The 23,927-nt window shown below is 37.3% G+C and overlaps 1 protein-coding gene across 2 annotated transcripts in view; it reads right to left on the bottom strand.

Moving 5' to 3' along the window:
* The window catches only part of Agbl4 (AGBL carboxypeptidase 4), a 1,202,140-nt gene that overhangs the window by 1,016,086 nt on the left and 162,127 nt on the right, over positions 1-23,927 (bottom strand). For both annotated transcript variants that reach the window (XM_055628940.1, XM_055628941.1), the window contains exon 3: positions 14,727-14,851. In XM_055628940.1, coding sequence (XP_055484915.1) covers positions 14,727-14,851 — 125 coding nt within the window. The remainder of the gene's footprint in view (positions 1-14,726; positions 14,852-23,927) is intronic.

Raw genomic sequence — 23,927 nt, 5'->3', positions numbered from 1 at the left:
GTTTTGGGGTCTGAGGAAGCTAGGGATGAGAGAGCATCCCACTATCCCTGGTAGGGGAGGGTTTCTTTTTCTTCCTTGTGAGCCTAGTCTGTTAAGTCTCATCAGGAGTGGCTGCATTGTCTTCCTCTGTGGCCTGGTAAGGCTGTTCCCCCTTCAGGGGGAGGTGATCAAAGAGCAGGCCAATCAGTTCATGTCAGAAGCAGTCAGTGTTCCCATTACTATGGAATCCACTTGGACACTGAACTGCCATGGGCTACATCTGTGCAGGGGTTCTAGGTTATCTCCATGCATACTTGATTGGAGTATGAGTCTCAGGAAAGAGCCCTGTGCTTAAATTTTTTGGTTCTGTTGCTCTCTTTGTGGACCTCCTGCCCTCTCCAGCTCTTACTATTATTTCCCACTTTCATAAGATTCCCTGCATTCTGCTCAAAGTTTGGCCATAAGTCTCAACATCTGCTTTGATAGTCTTCAGGGCAGAACCTTTCAGAGGCCCTCTGTGGGAGGCTCTTAACTTGTTTCCTGTTTTCTTCTTCTTCTGGGGTCCATCCTCTTTGCCTTTTGGAGTGGGGATTGAGCATTTTAGCCAGAGTCCTCCCTCTTGATTAGTTTCTTTAGGTGTACAGATTTTAGTAGGTTTATCCTATATTATATGTCTATATGAGTGAGTATATACTGTGTGTATGTTTCTGCTTCAGGGATAGCTCATTCAAGATGATCCTTTCCAGATCCCACCATTTATCTGCAAATTTCATGATTTCCTTGCTTTTCATTGCTGAGTAATATTCCATTGTGTAGATGTACCACAATTTCTGTATCCATTCTTCAGTTGAGGGGCATCTGGGCTGTTTCCAGCTTCTGGCTATTACAAATAAAGCTGCTACAAATATGAGCAATTATCCATGAGCAAACAGATGGGCAAATGTCCATGAGCAACTGTCCTTATTGTGTACTTGAGCCTCTTTTGGATATATGCCTAGGAGTGGTATAGCTGGATCTTGAGGAAGCGCTATTCCTTGTTGTCTGAGAAAGCACCAGATTGATTTCCAGAGTGGTTGTACCAGTTTACATTCCCACCAGCAGTGGAGGAGGGTTTTCCTGTCTCCTCATCCTCTCCAGCATGTGTTGTCACTTGAGGTTTTGATCTTGGTCATTCTGAAGGTTATAAGGTAAAATCTCAGGGTCGTTTTGATTTGCATTTCCCTGATGGCTAATGACATTGAGCATTTCTTTAAGTGTTTCTCTGCCATTTGATATTCCTCTATTGAGAATTCTCTGTTTAGCTCTGTTCTTTTTTAAATAAGTAATGTGAGATAGGTTGTTTAGTCCAGAGGAGTTTCACTTAGAGATAATGCTGCAAATATGAAAAAGAAACAATATGTACAGCATGAAATACACATAACAGAATGGGGAGGAAATACCCTACAAAGGAGAATAGGAAAAGATGAGATCAGAACAGCAAGCAGCTCCTAACAGTGAAATAGCAACAGCATCTAGTGCAAGATAAATTAAGACAGCGGGGACAATGTAGCCACTGAGTTTAACAATATCAAAATGATCTAGACAATAGTGAAAAGAAATTAACAAATACTGTACCATTAAATGCTGGATTTTTATGTAAGACATACTCACCTCACATTATAATGATAGTGACTGTCTAAATTATCATGAGGAAGCATGTAAACATTATGAACACAGTAATACATTTTAATGCATAACATATACATGCAGAGGAAATAATCCAAGACATAGTTCCTAATCTTATTAACAGTTTAAAGAAACTAAAATTTATATCTGTAATGTAAAACAACTCAAAAAATTTAAATATATTCATATAGGAAGCACCTACACTGAAACTGAAATAACATAGTTGACAAGGAAATTCTGTAAGCTTTATGTTCTGCTATCTTAATTTCTCCTCTCCTTTTTCAGGGTTTCCCTGTATAGCCCTGGCTATCCTGAACTCATTCTATATACCAGGATAGCCTCGAACTCAGATACACCTACCTCTGCCTCCTGATTGCTGGGATTTAAGGTAATACCCTACCTTATGAATGTTTCCTTAAGCGAAACTTCCTGCCTCATCAAACACAACTTATAGTTTATCAAAATCTTTAACCAAAAAAAAAAAAAAACCTGATAACAACATAACAATTCCTATATGCCACCAAACCTATTCAAAAAATAATTATTTAAAATTTAATCTTAAAAAAATGTGCCTATAAGAAATGATTTCCTGAATATAACACTGGTATTACAGGTTCTAAGAACAATTAATATGGGACCTTATAAAACTGAAAAGCTTTTGTACAGCAAAGACACGATCACTTGGACAAAGCATCAGACTACAGAATGAGAAATAATTTTTTTTTTTTTACCAACTACACATCCACTAGATGGCAAATATCTACAGTATATAAAGAACTTAAAAAATTGGACATAAAACAATTAAAAAGTCAATTAAAGTCAATTAAAAATGGATACAATTCGAAACAGAGAGTTATCAAGAGATGAAACACAAATGGCTGAGAAACATGTAAAGAAATATTCAACATCTTTAGTAATGAGGAAAATGCAAATCAAACAACTCTGAGATTTCATCTTATACTAGTCTGAATGGCAAAAAAAATCAATAAAATAACTGACAGCTAATTATGGCAAGGATGCAAAGTAGCAGAAACACCCATTGCTGCAAACTTGTACAGCCACTATGGAAATCGCTGTGGTGATTCCTTATATACCACAAGATCTACCTGGAGCCCTCCAAGAACTTACACCAAGAACTTTTTTTTTTTATTAAGAAAAAGCAGTGTAAATTTATTTCTTGGATGAAGTTTTGCTGCCAAATGGAATCTTCAAAAATATTTTGGAAATAAGAATAGATTTAAGATCTGTTTCAGGTAAGTTGTGTTTATTATTTGAAGGGAGAATAAAATATTACTTAGTTTTAGGCAACTTATATAACTTATATATTGCCAGAATTCATGCACACAAATAAAAAGCAAGTTTGTACTGTTAAATTCACTATCTATTTCAAATGTCCCAACAACGGAAATAGATACCAGTGGAGAAAATCCATTTTCTTTCTAATATAATAACAATAAAAACCCAAGTCTGCTAAACATGAAATCCACACTTGAAAATAACATGTGTTAACCAAGCAGTCACATGAACTTTCTCGTTCTTACTTGTGCCCTTGCTGCTAGTTCAGTTTGCTGAATTCCTTGAAGGGTAATATACAGTAGAAATTAATTTGGCTGATTCCACTCAAGTGATTCAGTCTATCACCTTGGGCTCTTCACTCTCTTTGTGGAACTGTGGCTGATATGCATGCAGATAAAAGCTTATTGCTGAGATATTCCTCTTCAGTATGTCCAGATCTGTCTTCCAGGTAAGCAGAAAAATTACTGAAGATCAATTAGTTCTATTTGTATTTTTGGTGCTATTTATAACTGACATATGTGTTACATAGACACATAAAATGATGAAAAGTAAGCGCAGCAGGAGAACCAAAACCTCTCAAAGCAGCAGCAAACTGAGCTGGACTTTCTGTAGGCCCAATGGAGTGCTCATCAACAGTTTCAACACTCTGCACGGGTCACTGTGAAAGTCAGGAGACAACCTTCAGTGTTGCTGCTCCAGTGTCCTCCACTTTTTTTGTTTTGTATTGTTTTGTTTGTTTGTTTGTTTGATTGTTTGTTTGTTTTTGAGACAAGATCTCCCACATACATAGAACTTCACCACACCATACCAGGCTAGCCAGCGAGCCAGGTCTATGGATCTGTGTCTCTGCCTCCTATCATGGCATGGTTGGGATGACAGGCATCTGCCACCCCAACATGGATTTTCAACATGGGTCCCAGAAATCAAAGCTCAGGTTTTCACACTTGTGAACTCCCTGCTGTATGTGACCCAGCCAAGTCCTCAGCTCTCTCTTTAACCTTTAAGACTTCCTGCTTTTTTCTCTCTGTGTTTTGTGGTGTTGTTTCCTTGGGCCAGGGTCTCACTGAGCTTGCTAGGTAGTCCAGGTATTACTATGATCCTCCTGCTTCAGTCTCTCTGTGTCTTCAAGTTTTTCCTTCTTGTAACATCTTCGTTTCTGGGGTCAGTTACTCATGTCATCTATGCATGTTCATGTTCACAAACAGAACCTAGGTTGTCCGGGGGTAGGTGGTCACCGGAGATTTTTTTAAATAATTTTTATTTTTATTTTTTATATTAATTACAGTTTATCCACTTTGTATCCCAGCTATAGCCTTCCTTCCTTATTCCCTCCCAATCCCACTCTCCCTCCCTCTCTTACTCCCATGCCCCTCCCATAGTCCACTGATAGGGGAGTTCCTCCTCTCCTTCCATCTAACCCTAGTTTATCTGGTCTCATCAGGACTGGCTGTATTGTCTTCTTCTGTGGCTTGGTAAAGCTGCTCCCCCATTAGGGGGAGGTGATTAAAGGCCAGCCCATGAGTTCATGTCAGAGACAGTCCCAGTTACCCTTACTAGGGAACCCACTTGGACACTAAACTGAATTGGGCTACATCTGTGCAGGGGTTCTAGGTTATCTCCATGCATGGGCCTTGGTTAGAGTCTCAGAAAAGACCCCTGGGCCTAGAACTTTACATTCTACTACACAGGCACTTGCTCATCCATATTCGTTGTTGCTCTCTTCATAATTGTCAGAAATTGGAAGCAGTCTAAATGGCCATGAACAGACGAATAGACAAAATGTGGTATATTTTATACAATGCAATATTACTCAACTGTTAAAAAATCATGAAATTCTGTACCTCGTGTTTTAATTGGATTACTTGGTTTGTTGGTGTTTCATTTCTTGAGTTCTTTATATATTCTGGATATTAGCCCTCTGTCAGATGTAGGATTGGTGAAGATCCTTCTCCAGTCTGTAGGCAGTCGTTTTGTTCTATGACAGTATTCTTGTCTTACAGAAGCTTTTCACTTTCACAAGGTCCCATTTATTAATTGTAGATCTTTAGAGCCTGTGCTGTTGGTGTTCTGTTCATGGAGTTGTCTCCTGTGCCAATGAGTGCAAGGCTTTTCCTTACTTTTTCTTCTAACAGATTTAGTGTGTCAGGTTTTATGTTCAGGTCTTTGATACACTTGGACTTTAGTTTTGTGCAGAGTAATAAATATGCTTCTATTTGCATTTTTTACATGTAGACATCCAGTTAAACTAAAACCATTTGTTGAAGATGCTGTCTTTTTTCCATTGTATGGTTTTGGCATCTTTGTCAAAAATCAAGTATCTATTGGTGTGTGGGTTTATTTCTGGGTATTCTATTCAATTCCATTCATCCACCATTCTGTTCCTATGCCAGTGCCATGCAGTTTTTATCACTGTTGCTCTGTAGTATGGCTTAAGATCACTGAGAATTTTCAATAGAGTAATATCAAATGGCAGAGAAACATTTTTAAAATGCTCAGTGTCCTTAGTCATCAGGTAATTGTAAATCAAAAACAAACAAACAAACAAACAAATACCCTGAGATTTCACCTTACAACCATAAGAATGGCTAAGATCAAAAACTCAAGAGATAACACAGGCTGGGGAGGATAGGCAGAAAAGAGAACCCTCCTCCATTACTGGTGGTAATGTAAGCTTGAACAACCACTTTGGAAAAAAATCTGGTGCTTTCTCAGAAATTTAAGAATAGTGCTACCTCAAGATCCAGCTATACTACTCCTGAACATATATCTGAAAGATTGTCAACCAATCAACAAGGACACTTCCTCAACTATGTTCATAGCAGCTTTATTCATAATAGCCAGAATCTGGAAACAACCTAGATGTTCCTCAACCAAAGAATGGATAAAGAAATTGTGGTACATTTACATAGTGGAATATTACTCAGCTCTTAGAAACAAGGAAATATGAAATTTGCAGGCAAATGGATAGAACTATAAAATATCATCCTGAGTAAGGTACCCCAGAAGCAGAAAGACACACATGGTATATGCTCACTTATATGTGGATATAAGCCTTATAATATAGGATAAACATACTAAAATCTACAGACCTAAAGAAGCTAAACAAGGATGATGCTAGGGAAGATGCTCAGTCCTCATTCAGAAGGGCAAACAGTACAGACATTGGAAGCAGGAGAAGACAGGAAAAAGGACAGGAGATTTCCACAGACAGCCTCTGAAAGAATCTACCCATTAGGATATCAAAGCAGATGCTGAGAATCATAGCCAAACTCTGGGCAGATTACAGGGAATTTTATGGAAGAGGAGAGAGATAGAAAGACCTGGAGAAGAGCTCCACAAGGAGAGCAACAGAACAACAACAACAAAAAAAAAAATCTGGGTCCAGGGGAGACTGTAGAGACAAATGTACCAACCAATGACCTTGCATGGAGAGGACTTGGACCCCTTGCTCAGATGTAGACCATAGGCAGCTCAGTCTCCATGGGGGTTTCCTAGTAAGTACAGCAGAGGCTGTCTCTGATGGACTCAGTGGCAGGATCTTTGATCACCTCCCCTGCCCCAACCTGGGAGGAGGCAGCCTTGCCAGGCCACAGAAAAAGAGGATGCAGCCTGTCCTTATGAGACCTGATAGACTGGGTCAGATACTAGGAGAGGAGGATCTTCCTTATCAGTAGACTAGGGGAGGGACATAGGAGAAGAGGAAGGGAGGGTGGGAATGGGAGGAGATGAGGGAGGGGGCAACAGCCAGGATACAAAGTTAATAAATTGTAATAAATAATGAATCTATAAAAAAAAATCATGACTGGAGGCCGAAAAACACTATCTTTAATGAGTTAACACAACCCCTTAATGAGTTAACAAAACAATTTGGTATATATTATATGTAGATGTTAGCTGTTAAATTTTCAATAAGCAGCCCATAATCCATATAATGACAGAGTTTAGCTATAGAGTAAAGATAATAGGTAGGGGATCTCCCTAGTAAGAGGAAACAGCATAGACAATTGTAGATGGATGGGGTGTAGGGGCAACTGAAATGGGAGGACCAAACATGAAGGGGGAGCAAAAAGGTGGGGCAGGAGGGAGGGAGTACAGCAGTGGTTCTCAACCCATGGGTTACAACCCCTTGACATTTACATTACAATTCGTAACAGTAGCAAAATTATAGTTATGTAGTAGCAATGAAATAATCATAAGATTGGGGTCCCCACAACACGAAGACCTGCATTATAAGGTTACAGAATTAGGAAGGTTGAGAACCACTGGAATACAGGGAGAGAGAGCCTCAACTGAAGAATGGATGCAGAAATTGTGGTACATCTATACAATGGAATATTACTCAGCAATGAAAAATAAGGAAATCATGAAATCTGCAGGTAAATGGTGGGACCTGGAAAGGATCACCCTGAGTGAGTTGTCCCAGAAGCAAAAACACACACACGGTATATACTCACTCATATAAACATACAACATAGGATAAACCCACTAAAATCTGTACATCTAAACAAACTAAGCAAGAGAGAGGACCCTAACTAAAATGTTCAGTCCCCACCTGAAAGGCAAAGAGGATGGACATCAGAAGAAGAAGAAAACAGGAAACAACCTAGGAACCTGCTACAGAGGGCCTCTGATGGCCAACTGTTGGGCAGAGTGAATGGAATTTTATGTAAGAAGTGGGAAATAGTAAGAGCTGGAGAGGACAGGAACTCCACAAGGAGAGCAACAGAACAAGAAAATTTGAACACAGGGAACTTCTGTAGCCCATGGCAGGTCAGTGTCCAAGTGGGTTACCTAGTAATGGGAAGAGGGACTGCCTCTGACATAATCTGATTAGCCTGCTCTTTGATCACCTCCCCCTGAGGGGGGAGCAGCCTTACCAGGCCACAGTAGAGGACAATGCAGCCACTTTTGATGAGAACTGATAGACTAAGATCAGAAAGGAGAGGAGAACCTCCCCTATCAGTGGACTTGGGGAGGGGCATGCATGCAGAAAGGGGAGGGAGGGTGGAATCGGGAGGGGATGAGGAGGGGTTTATGGGGGGATACAAAATGAATAAAGTGTAATTAAAAAAAAATAAAAAGGGGAAAAAAAACTAAGAACCATTTGAGAAGTCATATGCAAGCCTAATACAGTAGAAGCTTTTGTGTAGCCATGACAAATAATGGGAGAAACAACTCCAACTAGGTACCTCTCACCACCAAATGGACTATCCAGTGCCAGAAGCAGATCAATTGAGTTGTTGGCCAAAAGGGCCCTCTTAAAAAATCCCCAAACACTCTTTGATCACCTCCTCCTAATGGGGGTGCAGCCTTTCCAGGCCACAGAGGAAGACAATGCAGCCAGTTCTGATGAGACCTGATAGGCTAGGGTCAGATGGAAGGGGAGGAGGACCTCTCCTATCTTGGACTGTGGAGGGGCATGGGAGGAGGAGATGAAGGGTGGGTGGGGAAGAAAGGGGACAAGAGAGGGGGCTACAACTGGGATACAAAGTAAATAAATTGTAATTAAAAATAATTAATTAAAAAATAGAAAAAAAAAGAAAAAAAAAATCCCCAAACAACCAGGCTATTTCCAAGGCCCTTAGTTGCTCTCCATAAACTATGGTAGGATCCTATTGCTATGCTTTTCACAGTTTAAATGTTCAAGTTGTTCTGATATTTAAGTCTTTAATCCACACATTAAAGTTTTTAAAGTATTATAAGTATTTTGCTATATATACATCCTGCTATTTCTACTCTTTATAAGAAAATTATTGTCAGAAAATAACTCATAAAATAGATTTTTTTATTCCTCTACTGTTCGTTTAGAATGTTTCTTCTTATGCAATGTTATGGTGATTTTAAATTACCAATGCTACTTTTAAAAAAGTTAGTTGAACTAGCAGTTCCATTAGGAAACAAATATGAAATTAATTGGTTTTCTTTCAGTTTGGCTGGGATATTCTTGATTTTTTTGTTTCTATACATTAATTTTAGAACTAGTTTGTAAAATTATATTAAACATTGGAAGATCAGGCATAGGGGAAGAAAAGAGGAGGAAGGGTGAGATTGGGAGGAGAAAAGGGAGGGGGCCACAGCCAGGATACAAAGTGAATAAATTGTAATTAATAATTTTAAAATTCTCATTAGAATTGTTTTGAAATAATATGCAAATTTTGAGAGATCTTTATACTATACTATTGATACTTTACACATGTGAACACAGCTTAAAATATCAATCCATAGATTGTTCCTCCACTGCGTCTTAGTATTGATGGCAACTCTGTTATGTTATTCCTGTTCAAGTCTCAATGAATAGTGTTCAAGTTTCGTTATATTTTGTCAAGTGTATATTTAGGTCATTTGTTCCAACCGAGTGGCCACTGATGTCCTTTCTCCCCAGGAAAACTCTCCTTCAGTTTAAATCCAGCTAGTGATTCTCACGGATATACTTTATACTTGATAGTAACAATAGCTACAACTGTACTTCCTTCAGCTTTAATCTACCCTGTTCTAATAAGCACCTTTTTTTGTAATTTACTAAATTTAATATTCTAACTCAAAAACTTGTTTGACGCTATGACAGTCCCCAACAAGGTAAAGTTAAAATTTATGCTCGTGGTCCAATAGAGATTCCAGGGATTTACTTTAAGTTTAAAAAATGGCCAATTCGGGTTGATATGGTCATTCCAAGTGACCAATATTCATTGAATTTTTATATTGTATTTTCCCAACCCCTTACTCTGCACCCTTTTAATACATACTCTCTCTCTCTCTCTCTCTCTCTCTCTCTCTCTCTCAGGATATATAATCTTCTATGTATCCTAATTTGTCTTCTTCCTCCTTTTATTTTGTAGTACATATTGTTAAAACTGAAACCTGATATATTCTCAGCCAAACAGTATCTGGTAGTAAATTTATTTTCCCCTTATATTCTATTATTGAACGGCTGATTTTAGACGCTGTCCCCAGCGACTAAAGACTGACTCCAGAAAGGAAAGAAACAAGTGCAGGAAACTGTATGATCCCTAAGATTTTCAACCAGAGCACACAACCTAAACGAAAATGTAAAAAAGTAAAGGACTTTTACTACATATGGCTGAAAAAAACAGAAGTTAGAAGAATAAGGAATGAATTTAAGATGGTAAAGCTAGAAATGCAAAACACAATATTAGAATAGAAACATTGGCAAAGAAAAATGTTGCATAAATCTGTAGAGTATTACACACTGGGCCAATAAGCTGTGTGAAAAGCTGTATATACACATGTAAGACTCTAAAACAATGAAAAAATATCATTTACTTGAAATTAACTGCAGAGAACTAACAAAGCCCTAAAGGCCTCTCATTGAAAAGCTACCTTATGACTATGATGAAATATCTGCTTCTATACATGCCCAGTTACCAAAATCAATAAATAGAACACAATATACACCAAAATTGGAGAACAGGTACCCAAAACTGAAGATCCCTTTGGAAAAATAAGTGAATATCTTCACGCCCAGGTGTGTCATGATTTCCAAGATACAGGTTGAGAGATGTCTGGTCTGTGATCAAGCAGCCCTCGTGGCTGGAGTCACTCAGTGGGTTTTTCCAGAAAGTCACATCTGTGCAGTAGGGCTAAATTGCCTTCACTACATTATGCCCCTCAGCAAAGCTTTAGAGTAAACCTCAAGGAGCAGTCACTTCTATACATATGAAAAAAAAACAATTTTTAATAAAAAATTAATTTTCCTTTGAGAAACAGGGTCTTTCTCTCTTACCCAAGGCTGGGTCCAGACCCCTTAACTCTGTAATTTTTTTCTACCTCAGCCTCTCAAGTAACTGGGACTATGGGTGCAAGCCTTCAACCATCTTATTTCAATGATGCTACATCAGACCTTATTATTCTTCTTTTTGTATCTAGAGAAAAATATATTGCATGCCCAGATAAAACAGGATTGATGAGCAGAGAAAAAAAAACAAAATATAACAAATGAACTTGTTCTGTAGTGCAATGATGTTACTGGAATGCAATTAATTTCTTTATGCCTAGAGGCCTGAGGCACTCTGCTATAAACTATTTACCTGTATGAGGTTTCAAAGTAAAGAAAACAAGCAATTCACTCTGAAAATGTGAATATCTGCATAAAAACAGCAATTTCAGTCAAGAAAGTTTTTAAAAAACACCTAATTTGATACTGATGAGAAAACCAAGTAGCATAAACTTTAAATAACAGGTGCTGGTTCTCCAAGATGCACACGTCCTTTGTCCAGCCACTTCCCTGAAAAGAAGTTCTTTCTAAATATTTTTTTAATATTTCCTACAGTAAGATGTTTCCAACAATGCCATTTACAATAATATATAATGTAATATGTGATTTATTATATTAAATATTAATATATTAATATATATAGCATTTATATTCAAGAGTAAGGAATGAGTACATAGTAAACAGTTATTTGCCATGTTTGCAAAATTTAATGATATAAAAGTAATTGTCATGTTTAGGTTCTTGAAGGAAAAATATTAGAATTATATTTATAATGCAAATTAATTATCTAAAAAATACCGTAGAGAATACATCCAATTTAGTATTATGTACCTCAAACTAGGACAAATGATAGTGGTGTGCGTGTGTGTGCGTGTGTGTGTGTCTGTGTTCCATTTTCTGCTTCCAAGAATTAACTATATATTCCATCTTGAATATACTGAGCACTGGCTGCTTTTGTAATCAGGAAATGGAAAAATAAAAATAGAATATAGAAAACAATGTACAAATGAAAACAGCTGAAGTAGCCCAAGCATATCATTTTCTTTTCTCTTATTGGCTAAAATTCCATGGTAAGTATTTAAATAGAAAGATTTGCTTTTACATCACACAAATGTTCTACTTCATCAATAATGCATTTCTACATAAGAATATTTAATATCAGTTTTTCAGAGAGAAAAATTACTTTTTCATAAAGGGAGCAGGACATTTAGTTTCCATCAACTCTTGCAAATGTACTATTTAACAACTACTTTTGCAGGGCTAATATATCAGTCCTGTGATACTGCAGCACATGTTCCAAGCTTTTATCTCTTCCTAACAACATCAAGGAAAATAACCCTGGAGCCAGCCCTGCATGTACAGTACACTTGATTCTTTGATTTTTAACATTCACTTAATGGAGTCTGTCTGCGATGACTAATATTTTCTTGTCGGCTTGTTCCTCAAGCACTAAATAAAGTTCTTGAGGAGATTACATTCGTGCAGCTCCCATTTTAGCGGAAATTGGAGAGATATGGACAGAGATTATAGGAAAAGACATTATAAAAGCAGATCTCACAAGTCAGACTTTAATAGTAAAACCTTTCTCGTTCATGTAGACAACCATGAAAACAAATATCCTGTGAACTAGGGATACACACAGTATCTTTCTAGTCAATCTTTATTCCTTCTTGAGACAGATTTCCATAACTTTATAATGTGGTTAGATTTGATGAGACAGTGGCCACAGAAACATGGTGAATGAAGCATCAGGCTCAGAAAACTACATGAACACATCTAAGGTTTCAGATTGTCACAAGCGTAGGGTAGTATTGTTTATATAGTTAGAACCCAGGGAAGAAGATTAAATATCAGCCATGACAACTTCAAAAATACATGTTCATAAAACACACCCAATTCTCTCATCAAAGGAACCGCTTAGAACACATTCATGTTACTTATTTAATTGCTAGAAAGAATGCCATAAAGCCTATATACTTTAAATATACAGTATAAAACTTAGGACACTATGGTTTTGACATATCATTTCAAACAATAAAATGGGCATTCTACAAGCAAATTAGAAAAGCAAACTATAACATTTGAAATGCATGTGAACTTTCCCAACAGTCTGTGTCAGGTAGCGTAACTGGAGGGAGTGATTTTCAGCAAATGTCAAATGAGCACATCCCTACTCCTTTACTTATTAATATGAGCTGAATACAGACAATCTTCATTTGAGACTGAAGTAAGAAACAATGGCTGGCCCTAATGTGACCCAAAGTTTAAGAAATAGCATAAATTCAGGAACTACTACTCAGTCTCTATTTAACAATAAAATTTTTAAAAAAAATCCCTTTTCTAGGACTTACTGGTTTCTTAGACACAGAGGCGAGCTGAAGAATATAAACTGTGTAAGAAAAGGGCAGTACTTTCTATGGATTGGATATTCTGGCACATTTATGTGGCATTTAAGAAAATGTTTTCCCTCGTTCATGTGAACTGTCTGCAGAATAGTTTTTGCTTTTAAGAGGAGTATATATGTGATAAGCCTAACTTACCAACCTGAGTTGGCAACAGCAATAGAAGGACAGACAAGAGGATATTTGTTCACTTTGTGATATCAAGAGAACGTTTCAGGAGTACACATAAATTTTCAGAGTATTTGAAGATTATTGATTATGTTAGGGAATAATCCTAGAGGAAGATGAACCACTGTACATGGACAGGAATGAGAAAGTGCATGATACTGCTATGGAAACTCTAAAAAAAAGAGAGCCGGTCTTGTAAGATTAGCTAAAAGCAAGAAGCAAGGCTAGAACTAGTTGCCCAGGGTGTGGGGTCTCTGTGTAAGCTTCGGCTCTTTTGTCTCCTTTCTCATGTGCTAAAACTCTGAAGTGTCATATTTTGCACGATATAAATATTTTTCCCATATTCAGTTCCCACCAGTTGGCCTCTAAACAGCAACAAAGAGGGCATATTCCCCAGTGCTGTGTCAGTGGTATTGCAGGGAATTAGGACAATTGGTTGAAAAGTTTAGTATTCCTCCCTCTTCTGCTAAAGCTAGTATGCCAGGAACAGAACAGTGTCAAGGAAGAACCCAGGAGTCCCTGAATTCCAGACACTTCCAGAGCCTAAAACATGAATCAAGCTGTAACTGAAAAGAACAGAGAGATGCAGACAGCATTGAGTGACTCTGAGGAGACATGGAACAAGCTCTCATTTTTCTTCCTGGTAGTCCAGATAAAGACAACCCAAGGATAAAGGGGTAATGTCTTTCATGGCCAGGCTTCCATGTGCATACAGAACCATAAAATCACTAGTCACACACCGTTGGTGTAGTCTGCTTGTTTGTAGCTGTCTGAATGGAATACAGTGGCAGTGTTTGTTAGAATTAGATTTTGCTAATGTACATTTAAAGCATAAGTACTTTATCATTATTTTCATCAATATTCACTCATGAAAAACAAGTTTTCAAAAGGACTATGAATCACTAGTAGTTAGAAAGTAAAGCTGAAGAAATCAAGATTAAATCAGATTAATATGTTCATAAAATTTAAGTGTGAACAGAAAACACGAGGTCTCCCAAAATCACTTAGATAACTTAAAAAGCCTTTCAGTTCCTGAGCACATAAACTTCAGGGAAGACAATCAGTTATAATAGTCATGTATCCTTAAAATAGGAACATCCTGTTGGAAAGATAAGGGCTTTTTATGAGATGGGGCCTGTGAGAAAAGTCTTCCTGGGTCTTAGAAAGATGATGTAACAGCGTCTTAGAAACATAAGCAACAAAGCACTTCCAATGTTTCCTTATGGTAGTCCACAAGGAAGCATCACAAATAAGAATTTAATCAGTAAATAATTCTTTATTTCTTAGATAAAAGTGTAGATTAATTCCATCAGAAAACATAAGTTAGCATCCTTTTCCTACTGCCCAATATCTCTTGAAACAAAATCCTTTCATTGCTATGGATGTAGAGAAATATAATCTGCTACAGAGTTTTAACAGCTGTTAAAGAAAGAAAACTATGTTCTTTTTGTAAGAGCACACTAGATAGCCACCATTTCCCTCACCTGTGATTCTTTCACATTTTCAACAGTAAAGTTGAACCAGACTCGGAAGCGAGGATTACAGGTGTCTGGCCTAATGAACAGATCATACTCAAACTCAGAGACTTGCTCAACACGGCCAAGGTTACCTAAAACAAAGCATAAGAGAACTGTGTTTTAATAAAAATTCATGCATCTTAACAAGATTATGAGCTCTGATACTAGTCCTAATCTTTATTTGACACTGGTAGGTCTAAACAGCCATGATCTTAGACCTAGCAAATCCGAGTGCAGCCTAAAGTAAGGAAGACTTTCAGCTAGTCCAAGCTGTAGTACAGATGTCTCTGCCAGGCCTTTATGATCTAGAACCTTTGTGCAACAAACAAGGTTGGGTTATGAAGACTGTACTATGTCCCAATAAGCTTTGGAATGAATCAATGCTACAATTTTCCCTCCTCTCCCCTCTCCTCCCCTCTCCTTCAGAAAATTCTCTGACTTCCATGTGTGCACCGTGGCATGTGTCCACCAATGCACACAATCACAGAATAAACAAACAAACATGATAATGTAACAAATATGTAAATTTAAAATAACTATTACTACAATAAAGAATAAAATGTAAATTTTAACTACTATGCAGTTAAGAGAAAAATTAATTTTAGTAAAAAATTAGTAATTCTAAGTTTTATGTTTGATATAGACTGTCCTAAAGCTTAAGTGTACTGATCAGTTTAATATTCAGAACAACTTGCATGAATGAGGTACTGTTACTATCTCATTTTACATACAAGAAAAATATAGAATAAAGAACTAAAACAACTCCAAAGTTATGTAGTAAGTAACTAAGTAGCCACAAATGATTTGAATACAAAAAGCACATCTCTAAACACTACTGAGAAGACTCTATAGCTGTCTACATAACACACCTGGCACAGGTAGCACAGAGATACAAATGGAAGCATGTTTTAAATCACTGGGCCTGACACACACTCGATTATATATGCACACTTTTAAATTTCATATTCTAGAAATATTTTAATGTTCATTCCAGTCTTTAAAATAACATATATTCTACTTGTTGGACAGTATAAACAGATTTCAGTAAAAATAAAACTTTAAATTGTTACTATGTACAGAGTTGTTAATAATAATAATTTAATGTGCTCTCTAGAAAAAAAGTTTCAAAATGATTTTACTCATATTACTAAATCTTCACCTTGACCCAATAATGATGAGCCTGAAACCCATAAGCACTTAGTGCCTATTTAAATTCAAACTTTAAAGCATTAGGAAAATACTTTGAAATGAAGACGTCTGATTATATTGTGATAGTCTTTGTATTACACCATAACTACATATCCATTTTTTTCTGAAGTATTCAAATATGTATTATATCTTGGTCTTATGGAAACAGATATTTGAAAATATTTAAATATTTATCTATTTAAATAAAAGACAAGAAAAGGAAGCAATCAAAATCTAAGCCATGATGGACAAATAGGAACAAACAAACAAACAAAAAACATAGGATCCATATTTTAAGCTCAAATATATTTTAAATTTGTCAAATATAAAAGGATTAAATATTTAAATTTATACAAAATAAACTTAGGTCACATTATGCTAGGTAAAATAATTCAGAAACAAAAAAAATGCTATGCAATATTATTACTCTGCACAATATTAAAAGTCAAATTTGAAAAGATAGACTTAGAGCAGGCATTGCAGACTTTAAGAAATATTACTAGAAACAAACAAGGATAATTCATGGTTTAAAAAAATCAATCCCCCCATTCACAAGTCTCAAAAAAATAAAATAATTTGGAAAAAAGTTAATCATCACCTTTGTGATGAAAATTTTGAAACACAGAAGAAATAGATTGAAGACAGTAGAAAATAGAAAGACCATCCATGCTAATTATATGTCAGCATAATTAATACTGAGAAAATGGCTATGCTACCGAAAGGAATCCACAGATTCAATGCAATCCCTCATCAAAAGGAAAGCCTTTCACAAAATTAACATTCTTTCATAATGAAACTCCTGTGACTCTAGGAATACAAAAAACAGCTCAACACAGTAAAGGTAATACACTACAAGCTTACAGTCAATATCATGACAAATGAAGAAAAACTCAAAGCATCTCCACTAAAATTAGGAACAAGACAATAATGTCCACTTGTTCCACTCTTGTTAAAAATAAGTGTGAAATGTCTTATCTAAGGCATTAAAACCAGGGATAAATTAAGAAAGGAATAAATCAAAGTATTTTTATTTGGAGATGATACACAAATCTATATACAAACACTTTAAGGCATCGCTGCAAAACTCCTACGTCTCATAAAAATGTTAAGCAAAGTAGGAAGATACAAAATTAACACAGAAAATCAGTAGTCTTCCCATAAACCATAACAAGCATAGCAAAAAAAGGAGAGAAAAAATAAATCAGGAAAATAATCCCATTTGCTGTGACTCAAAGCCGAACATTAGGCAGAGCACCAGGAGCCTGGTGAAAGAGTGAAGTGGAGGATATAAAGACTCAGAGGAGACAAACACTCCACAAAAAGACCAACAAAGTCAACTAACCTGGGCCTAGAATGGCTTAAGGAGACTGAAGCACCAAATAAACAAGGACCATGCATGTACTGTACCTAGATTCTCTACACATATGTAGCCTATGGGCACCTTAGTCTTCATGTGTGTTCCCTAGTAGGGGAGCAGGAGCTGTCTCTGACATGGACTTTGTTGCCTAATTTTTGATCACTTCCTTCTGGTGGGGCTGCCTTGCTCAGCCTCTGTGGAAAAGGACACACTCAGTCCTAATGCTATTAGATGTGCTGGGGTTGGTTAGTAGAGGGCTGGTGGTTCCCATTTTCTGAGGAAAAAGGGGGTATGAGAAAAGAGGGTGTAAGGGTAGAACCGGAAGAAGAGGAGGGAGAAGGCTATGGTTGGGATGTGTGAATAAATAAATAAACATTAAAAAACATTAATGTAAAACTCAAATTAAAAATTGGACTAAATATAACAAAGGAAGTAAGAGACTTGGACAATGAAAACTAGGGAAGCTAATCACTAAGAAGAACCATAGGGAGGATGCTTAAATCTCTTTCAGAATGTCAAATAGAATAGACACCAGAAGTGGTAGAAGAGAGGAAACAGGATGGGAGTCTACCATAGAGGGTCTTCTGAAAGGCTATACCCAACAGGGAATCGAAGCAGATGCTGAGACTCAGGGTCAAACTGGGCAGAGCGCAGGAAGTCTTATGGAGGAAGAAAAGGGTGGGGATAGAGGGACATGGAGGGGACAGGAGACCCACAAGGAGACCGACAAAGCTAAAGGATCTGAGCCCAGGGGATCCTGCAGAGACTGACACACCAATGAAGGACCATGCATGAAGAGGACATAGACCCCCTGCTCAGATGTGGCCAATTGGCAGCTCAGTCTCCATGTGGATCTCTGAGTGAGGATCTCTGAGTGAGGGAAGCAGGGGCTGCCTCTGTCATCAACTCAGTTATCACTCTCCCCTGGTGATGCAACCTTCTCAGGCCATAGAGGAAGAGGATCCAGGCAGTCCTGATGAGATTTAACAAGCTATGGGCAGATGGCAATTGTGGAGAACTCCCCCTTTCAGTGAACTAGGGGAAGGAAATAGGGGAGAGAGGGAGGGAGGGTGGAAATGGGGGGGAGAGGGAGGGAGGGTGGGAATGGGGGAGAGGGAGGGAGGGTGGGAATAGGGGAGTTTGAGGTAGGGGGCTTCAGTTGGGATATATAATGAAAAAAAATTTTGAAAAGAAAAAGAAAACTAGGCTCCTGGGAGGATATGAGGGGGACTCAAGCAGAGACTCGTGGTAGCAGAGGCCATAGAGACTGAAGAAGACACCCTCTAACTTAGACTAGTCTCCCAGCAGAGGGAGGGGAACACCAAAAAACTCACAAAATCTTGGACCCCAAATTTACGCCACCTACAAGATGTGCAGGGAAAAAGATAGAGCAGACAGAGCAGAGACTGGGGGAATGCCCAGCCAATGAATGCCTGGCCCAACCAAAGACCCACCATAAGGGGGAATGCCAGCCCCTGACACTATGAATGATACTCTGCTAAACTTGCAGACAGGGCCTAAAAGTGTTGTCCTCTGAGAGGCACTACCCAGCAGTACCTCAAAACAGATGCTGAGAATCACAGCCAATCATTGGGTGACACATAGGGCTTCTTGTGGAAAAGTGAGAGGAAAGAGAAAAGGCCCTGAAGGTGACAGGAGCTCCACAAAAGACCAACAGGAACAACTAACTAGGGCCCAGAGGGGCTTGCTGAGACTGAAACATCAACCAAGGACAGTGCATGAACAGGACCTAAGTCCCCTACAAACATGTAGCAGATGGTCAGCTTAGGCTTCATGTGGGTCCTCAAATAAGAAAAGCAGGGACAACATCTGACAATGATGCTCTTGACAGCTTTTAGATAGCCTTTCCCTGGCCGGACTGACTCTCCAGACCACAGGGAAAAAGATATGCTCAGTCTGATGCGACTTGTTGAGCAGAGATGGTGGGAATGAAGGTTTCCCTTTTCTGAGGGATCTTTTTAATTAATTAAAATTACACCAAAAAGGAAACTGAAGAAGATACCCGAAGCTGAAACCCATACTCATTTTTTTGGTGAGATTAATATGATGAAACACCATACACACTCACCAAAAGCAATCTACAGTTTTAATGCAATTTCCATCAAAATTCCAGTAAATCCAATTCATCACAGAAGTTAAAAAAAGAATCTCAAAACATGTATGTAGACACAAAAGAACCAGGATACAAAACTAATTGTTAACAATAAAAATGCTGCTAGATGTATCATCACCCCTGATTTCAAATCTTACTATAGAACTATCACAATAAAAATAACATAATAACACCATAAAAAGTGACAGTTGAATAATGGACTAGAATTGAAGACCCAAATTGAAATCCATACTCCTAGAGCTACCTAACTTTTGACCAAAATGGGAGAGTGGTGAAAATACATATTGGAGAAAAGACAACATCGTCAACAAATTGTGCTTGTAAAGCTCCCTAACTATATGTGAAACAAGACTAGATTATTATCTCTCACCCTACAGAAAGCTAAACTCCAAATGGATCAAGGATATCAACATAAGACCTGATACCCTGAAACTATCATAAGAAGAAAAATAATACTCTTCGACAAACAGGCACAGGAAAGGAATTTATTAAGAGGATACATAACAGTGCAGGCCTTAAGACAAATGGAATTACATGAAACTAAAAAGCTCTACAGCAAAAGACACCATTATGCTAATGAAGAGGTAGCCTACCGAATGGGAGGGATAAACCAGATATACATTCGATAGAGGATCAATGTCTAGAATATACAAATAACTCAAAAACTAAAACATCAAGAAACAACCTAATTAAAAATTAGGGGGTGGTACTAAAAATAGAGTTCTCAAGAGAAATATAATACATAATGCTGAGAAATATAATTGGCATTAACCTTCTCAGCCACTGTTCAGGTGAATAAGACAGTACAAAATGAAAATGCTTAAGAATCCTTATCCCAGTAGCAAATAAAGTAAATATAATAAAGAAGCAGCAAGAAAAAAACAGGGAAATGCAAATTAAAACTATTTCAAGAATTTTATCTTACCCCAGTCAAAATGGCTGAGACTAAAAGAACAAATGACAACAAATACTGCCAAGAAAATGGGGAAAGGAAAGCCTCATTCACTTTTTTTGTGTAAAGTACAAACCTGAGAAGCCATAGGAGAATTCTAAAAAGCTATATGAAAATGTTCCATATGTCTCAGCTGTTCCTCTTCGTGGCATGTGTCCAAAGGACTCGACCTTATTCTCCACTGATACGTGATAAGCCAGGTTCATTCCCACTCCACTCACAATCACTAAGAAATGGAATCAACCTAAATGTTCTTCTTCTGATGTATAGGTAATGATAATGTGGTCCTACACACACTGAAGAACTATTCATTTGTAAAGGAAAATGAAATTCTGAACTTTATGAGTAAATGGATGGAACTAGAAAATATTCTATTAAGTGAAGTAACATAGATTCAAAAAGACAGTGGCATGTTTTGTGCATTTGTGGAGGCCGGCTCCACATTCTGCTCCATAGCCACTTGCTCAACCAAGCTAACTGTTGCCCTATTCACAGGAGCCAGGAAATGAAAACAGTGAGTCCCTTTGTCATGTGATGGACATTATTAACCAAAGACTAACATGTCTTTCAAATGATGAATGGGAAATGAAAATATATTCACTGTAAATCTAACCAACTGTAAAGAAAACTGGAACCATGTAATTTGCAGGTGAATGGAGGTAACTAAAAAAGGATCATATGGAATGAGTTAACTGAGATCCAGAAAGACAAGTACTCTCTCTCATATGTGGATGCTACCTTTGAAACATAAGATATTTTAAACTTAAGTACCCACAGAGGTCAGAAAACTAGAAAGGGACCATTGTGGGAGTAGTTTAAGGGACTAAGGATAGAATGTAGATGGTATGAACAGGTAAACAGAGGCACAGGAAGGCTCAAATGAGGTGAGAAACAGGAAGGCGAGGAAGAATAAGGAGTATAACAAGAATTAACCCTAAACAACTTTCAAAACAGCCATGTGGAGACCAACTACTATAGAAACACAGCACCAGGCCAGCCAGAACCCCAGCATGACAAGGGATGTCCTCATGAAGTCCAGCTCCTAGATAAGAAGCTGTTGGCAATTAATTGGTGGCTGCTAGTGTGGAAGACTACATTTCCTTCAAGGATGCAACCCATAAGGGGCCACCTATGCTCCAGTAGATAATCCTACACCCATACACAGATAAGCGGTACTAACTGGACTCAGGTAGAAGGACAAAGTGGAAGGAGAGAATGAAAAGAATTGGAGAGGAGAAAATGGGATGGTAAATAGATTTAATTGAAACATAGTTGTATATATATTACTTTCATGAAGCAGTGAGAGGAGAAGGTTAATTACAGAGATTGAATCTACAGGTATTTGAAAAGAAAAACTCTTCTTCCCAACTGATACTTTTATTAACATATTTGATTCATTTTCAGTGGGAATAAAAGGTAAGCCAGCATTCTGATTCTCTGGCTCTTGGAATCTTTCTGGCCACTACACTCTCTTTTTGTGATTCTTCTCAAGTCTTAGGTGTATATTGTAGATATATCTATGGGGCTGAATAGCCACTAACAATAATCAAAACTAAAATAGAATTTTTAAAAGTTTTTTTAATCATTTTTTTAAAGATTTTCTTTATTTATTTTGAATGCTCTATGTGCATGCACATCTGCAGGCCAGAAAAGGGCACCAGATCACATCATAGATGATTATGATGTGGTTGCTGGGAATTGAACTCAGAACCTCTAGGATGAACAGACAGAGCTCTTAACCACTGAGCCATCTCTCCAGCCCTAAAATAGAATTTTTTAAAAATCCCTTTAGAACTTGAAGAGCAAACAGTTATTTGGTAGAGCTGAACTATCAGAGATGTGTTTGCTGATGACCAAATAAAATTTGGCCCTTACTAATTTTCACTTAAAAGGTCTACAGAAGAGCTGAAAGAAGGAGGGTTATGGGATCTTGAAAATCAAGGCTATATTTTAAAATATTTCTGATAAATGGCCTCAAGAAATTTCAGTGAGAAATTGGATGAAAATTCTAGGATAGGAGTATTTATTTGGGATCATTCTTATTCTGAAGAAGTTTTACATTCATAATTTTGTACATTTCAAAACTTAAAAAAAAAAAATCTTCACATGAAACCTAAAATGGTTGTTGCCTTGAGCCACAGATTTCCTTCACAAGGAGAAATGGAGAGACTGATGTGTCTCCTAAAGTGCGTGTTTGTTTCCATTTCCACAGAAAATGATGCTCTAAGTAAACTAACACAGTAATTTCCTTGAAATACATACTGAGTGCTAATAGTCAATAAACAATGAATAATTGATGTTCTAGAACTAATTGTGCAATGACTAAAAATAAAAAGATGAAGGTTGAATGTCATCTTAAAGTCATTCTTCCTCAAATACCAAAACTACTTCTGTAAAATATCTTAAAGTGCATGCACTAGTGATTGGAATGGTCCAAACACCTGGTATAACCTTTGTTATACTATTGAACACCTTTGTGACCTTGAGACTACTCTAACTCTGAAAAGATTCTCCTATCACTTTTTATCCCTTTTCAGATAATCTTCTTTTGCTGGCTCTGTAACAACAAACATAGTAATGTTCATTATTCTCAGTGCTAATCCTATCAACCTCCATACTTTTAGAATGTTCCAAATTGTATTGAGCCGCCTTTCTTGGTTTTTCAACCACAAAAAGCATAAAATGCCAAATCACCCTACATCAACAGTGTCTGCCTCTAGATAACTGTATAACTTTATGTATCATTCAATCTTCTATTTTTATACACTTTTATTTCTTGGTTCCTTAATCAATTATTGTCTTGGCAGATTTATTCAAGGATTTTTCCATAACAAGAGCCCTCTTAGATGTTATGTCTGATCATTAAAGCCTCACACACCTTTCCCAGGATAACTTCCGGAATTAGCCTCTTCATCATACACCCATATTATTTTTGTTATTCTTTAATTAATAATGCCCATCACGTGGCACAGGGACTGAAGACTGCACCAATGAGTCAGAAAGCATGATGTTAAGTCTTTGCTCTACTTCTCATTAAGCTGCAGAATTCTGAAAAAGTTAATTAACTTCTAGGAAATTTCACTTCCTTTTACTGAGAAAAGCATATGCACAGGTTACCTTTTCTATGCTTAGAAACTAGCAGAAACTGGAGAAAGGGGGTAAGCAATTAATAAAAGGTCCAGGTAGGACTCACTCAACAACTAATATCAAAGAAGTTTCTTTGTAAATGGAATGCAGGTAGGTTAGGAAAGAAGAGGTAAAGGAATGCTGTTCAACCAAGAATAAGGCAATACTCAGTTTCCCATTTAGCTTTTCTCCTTAGGGCTTTAGTATTATGAGCAATTAACTCAAGAAAGAAAGAAAAAATCAATGGTCCAATTTAAGAACCAAATACCCTGGAATCCAACTGTGTGAAGTACTCACTTTTGTCCTTACTTGTATGACAAATTATCCCAAAACTCCATGGATGACAATAGTATGCATTTTTATGGTGTGTGTGTGTGTGTGTGTGTGTGTGTGTGTGTGTGTGTGTGTGTG

This window comes from Psammomys obesus, unplaced genomic scaffold, assembly GCF_907164565.1.
Source record: "Psammomys obesus unplaced genomic scaffold, mPsaObe1.curated_primary_1811, whole genome shotgun sequence".
NCBI classification, from domain to species: Eukaryota; Metazoa; Chordata; class Mammalia; order Rodentia; family Muridae; genus Psammomys; species Psammomys obesus.
The sequence above is the reverse complement of the archived record's forward strand: the minus strand, read 5'-3'. Positions and strand labels throughout refer to the sequence as shown.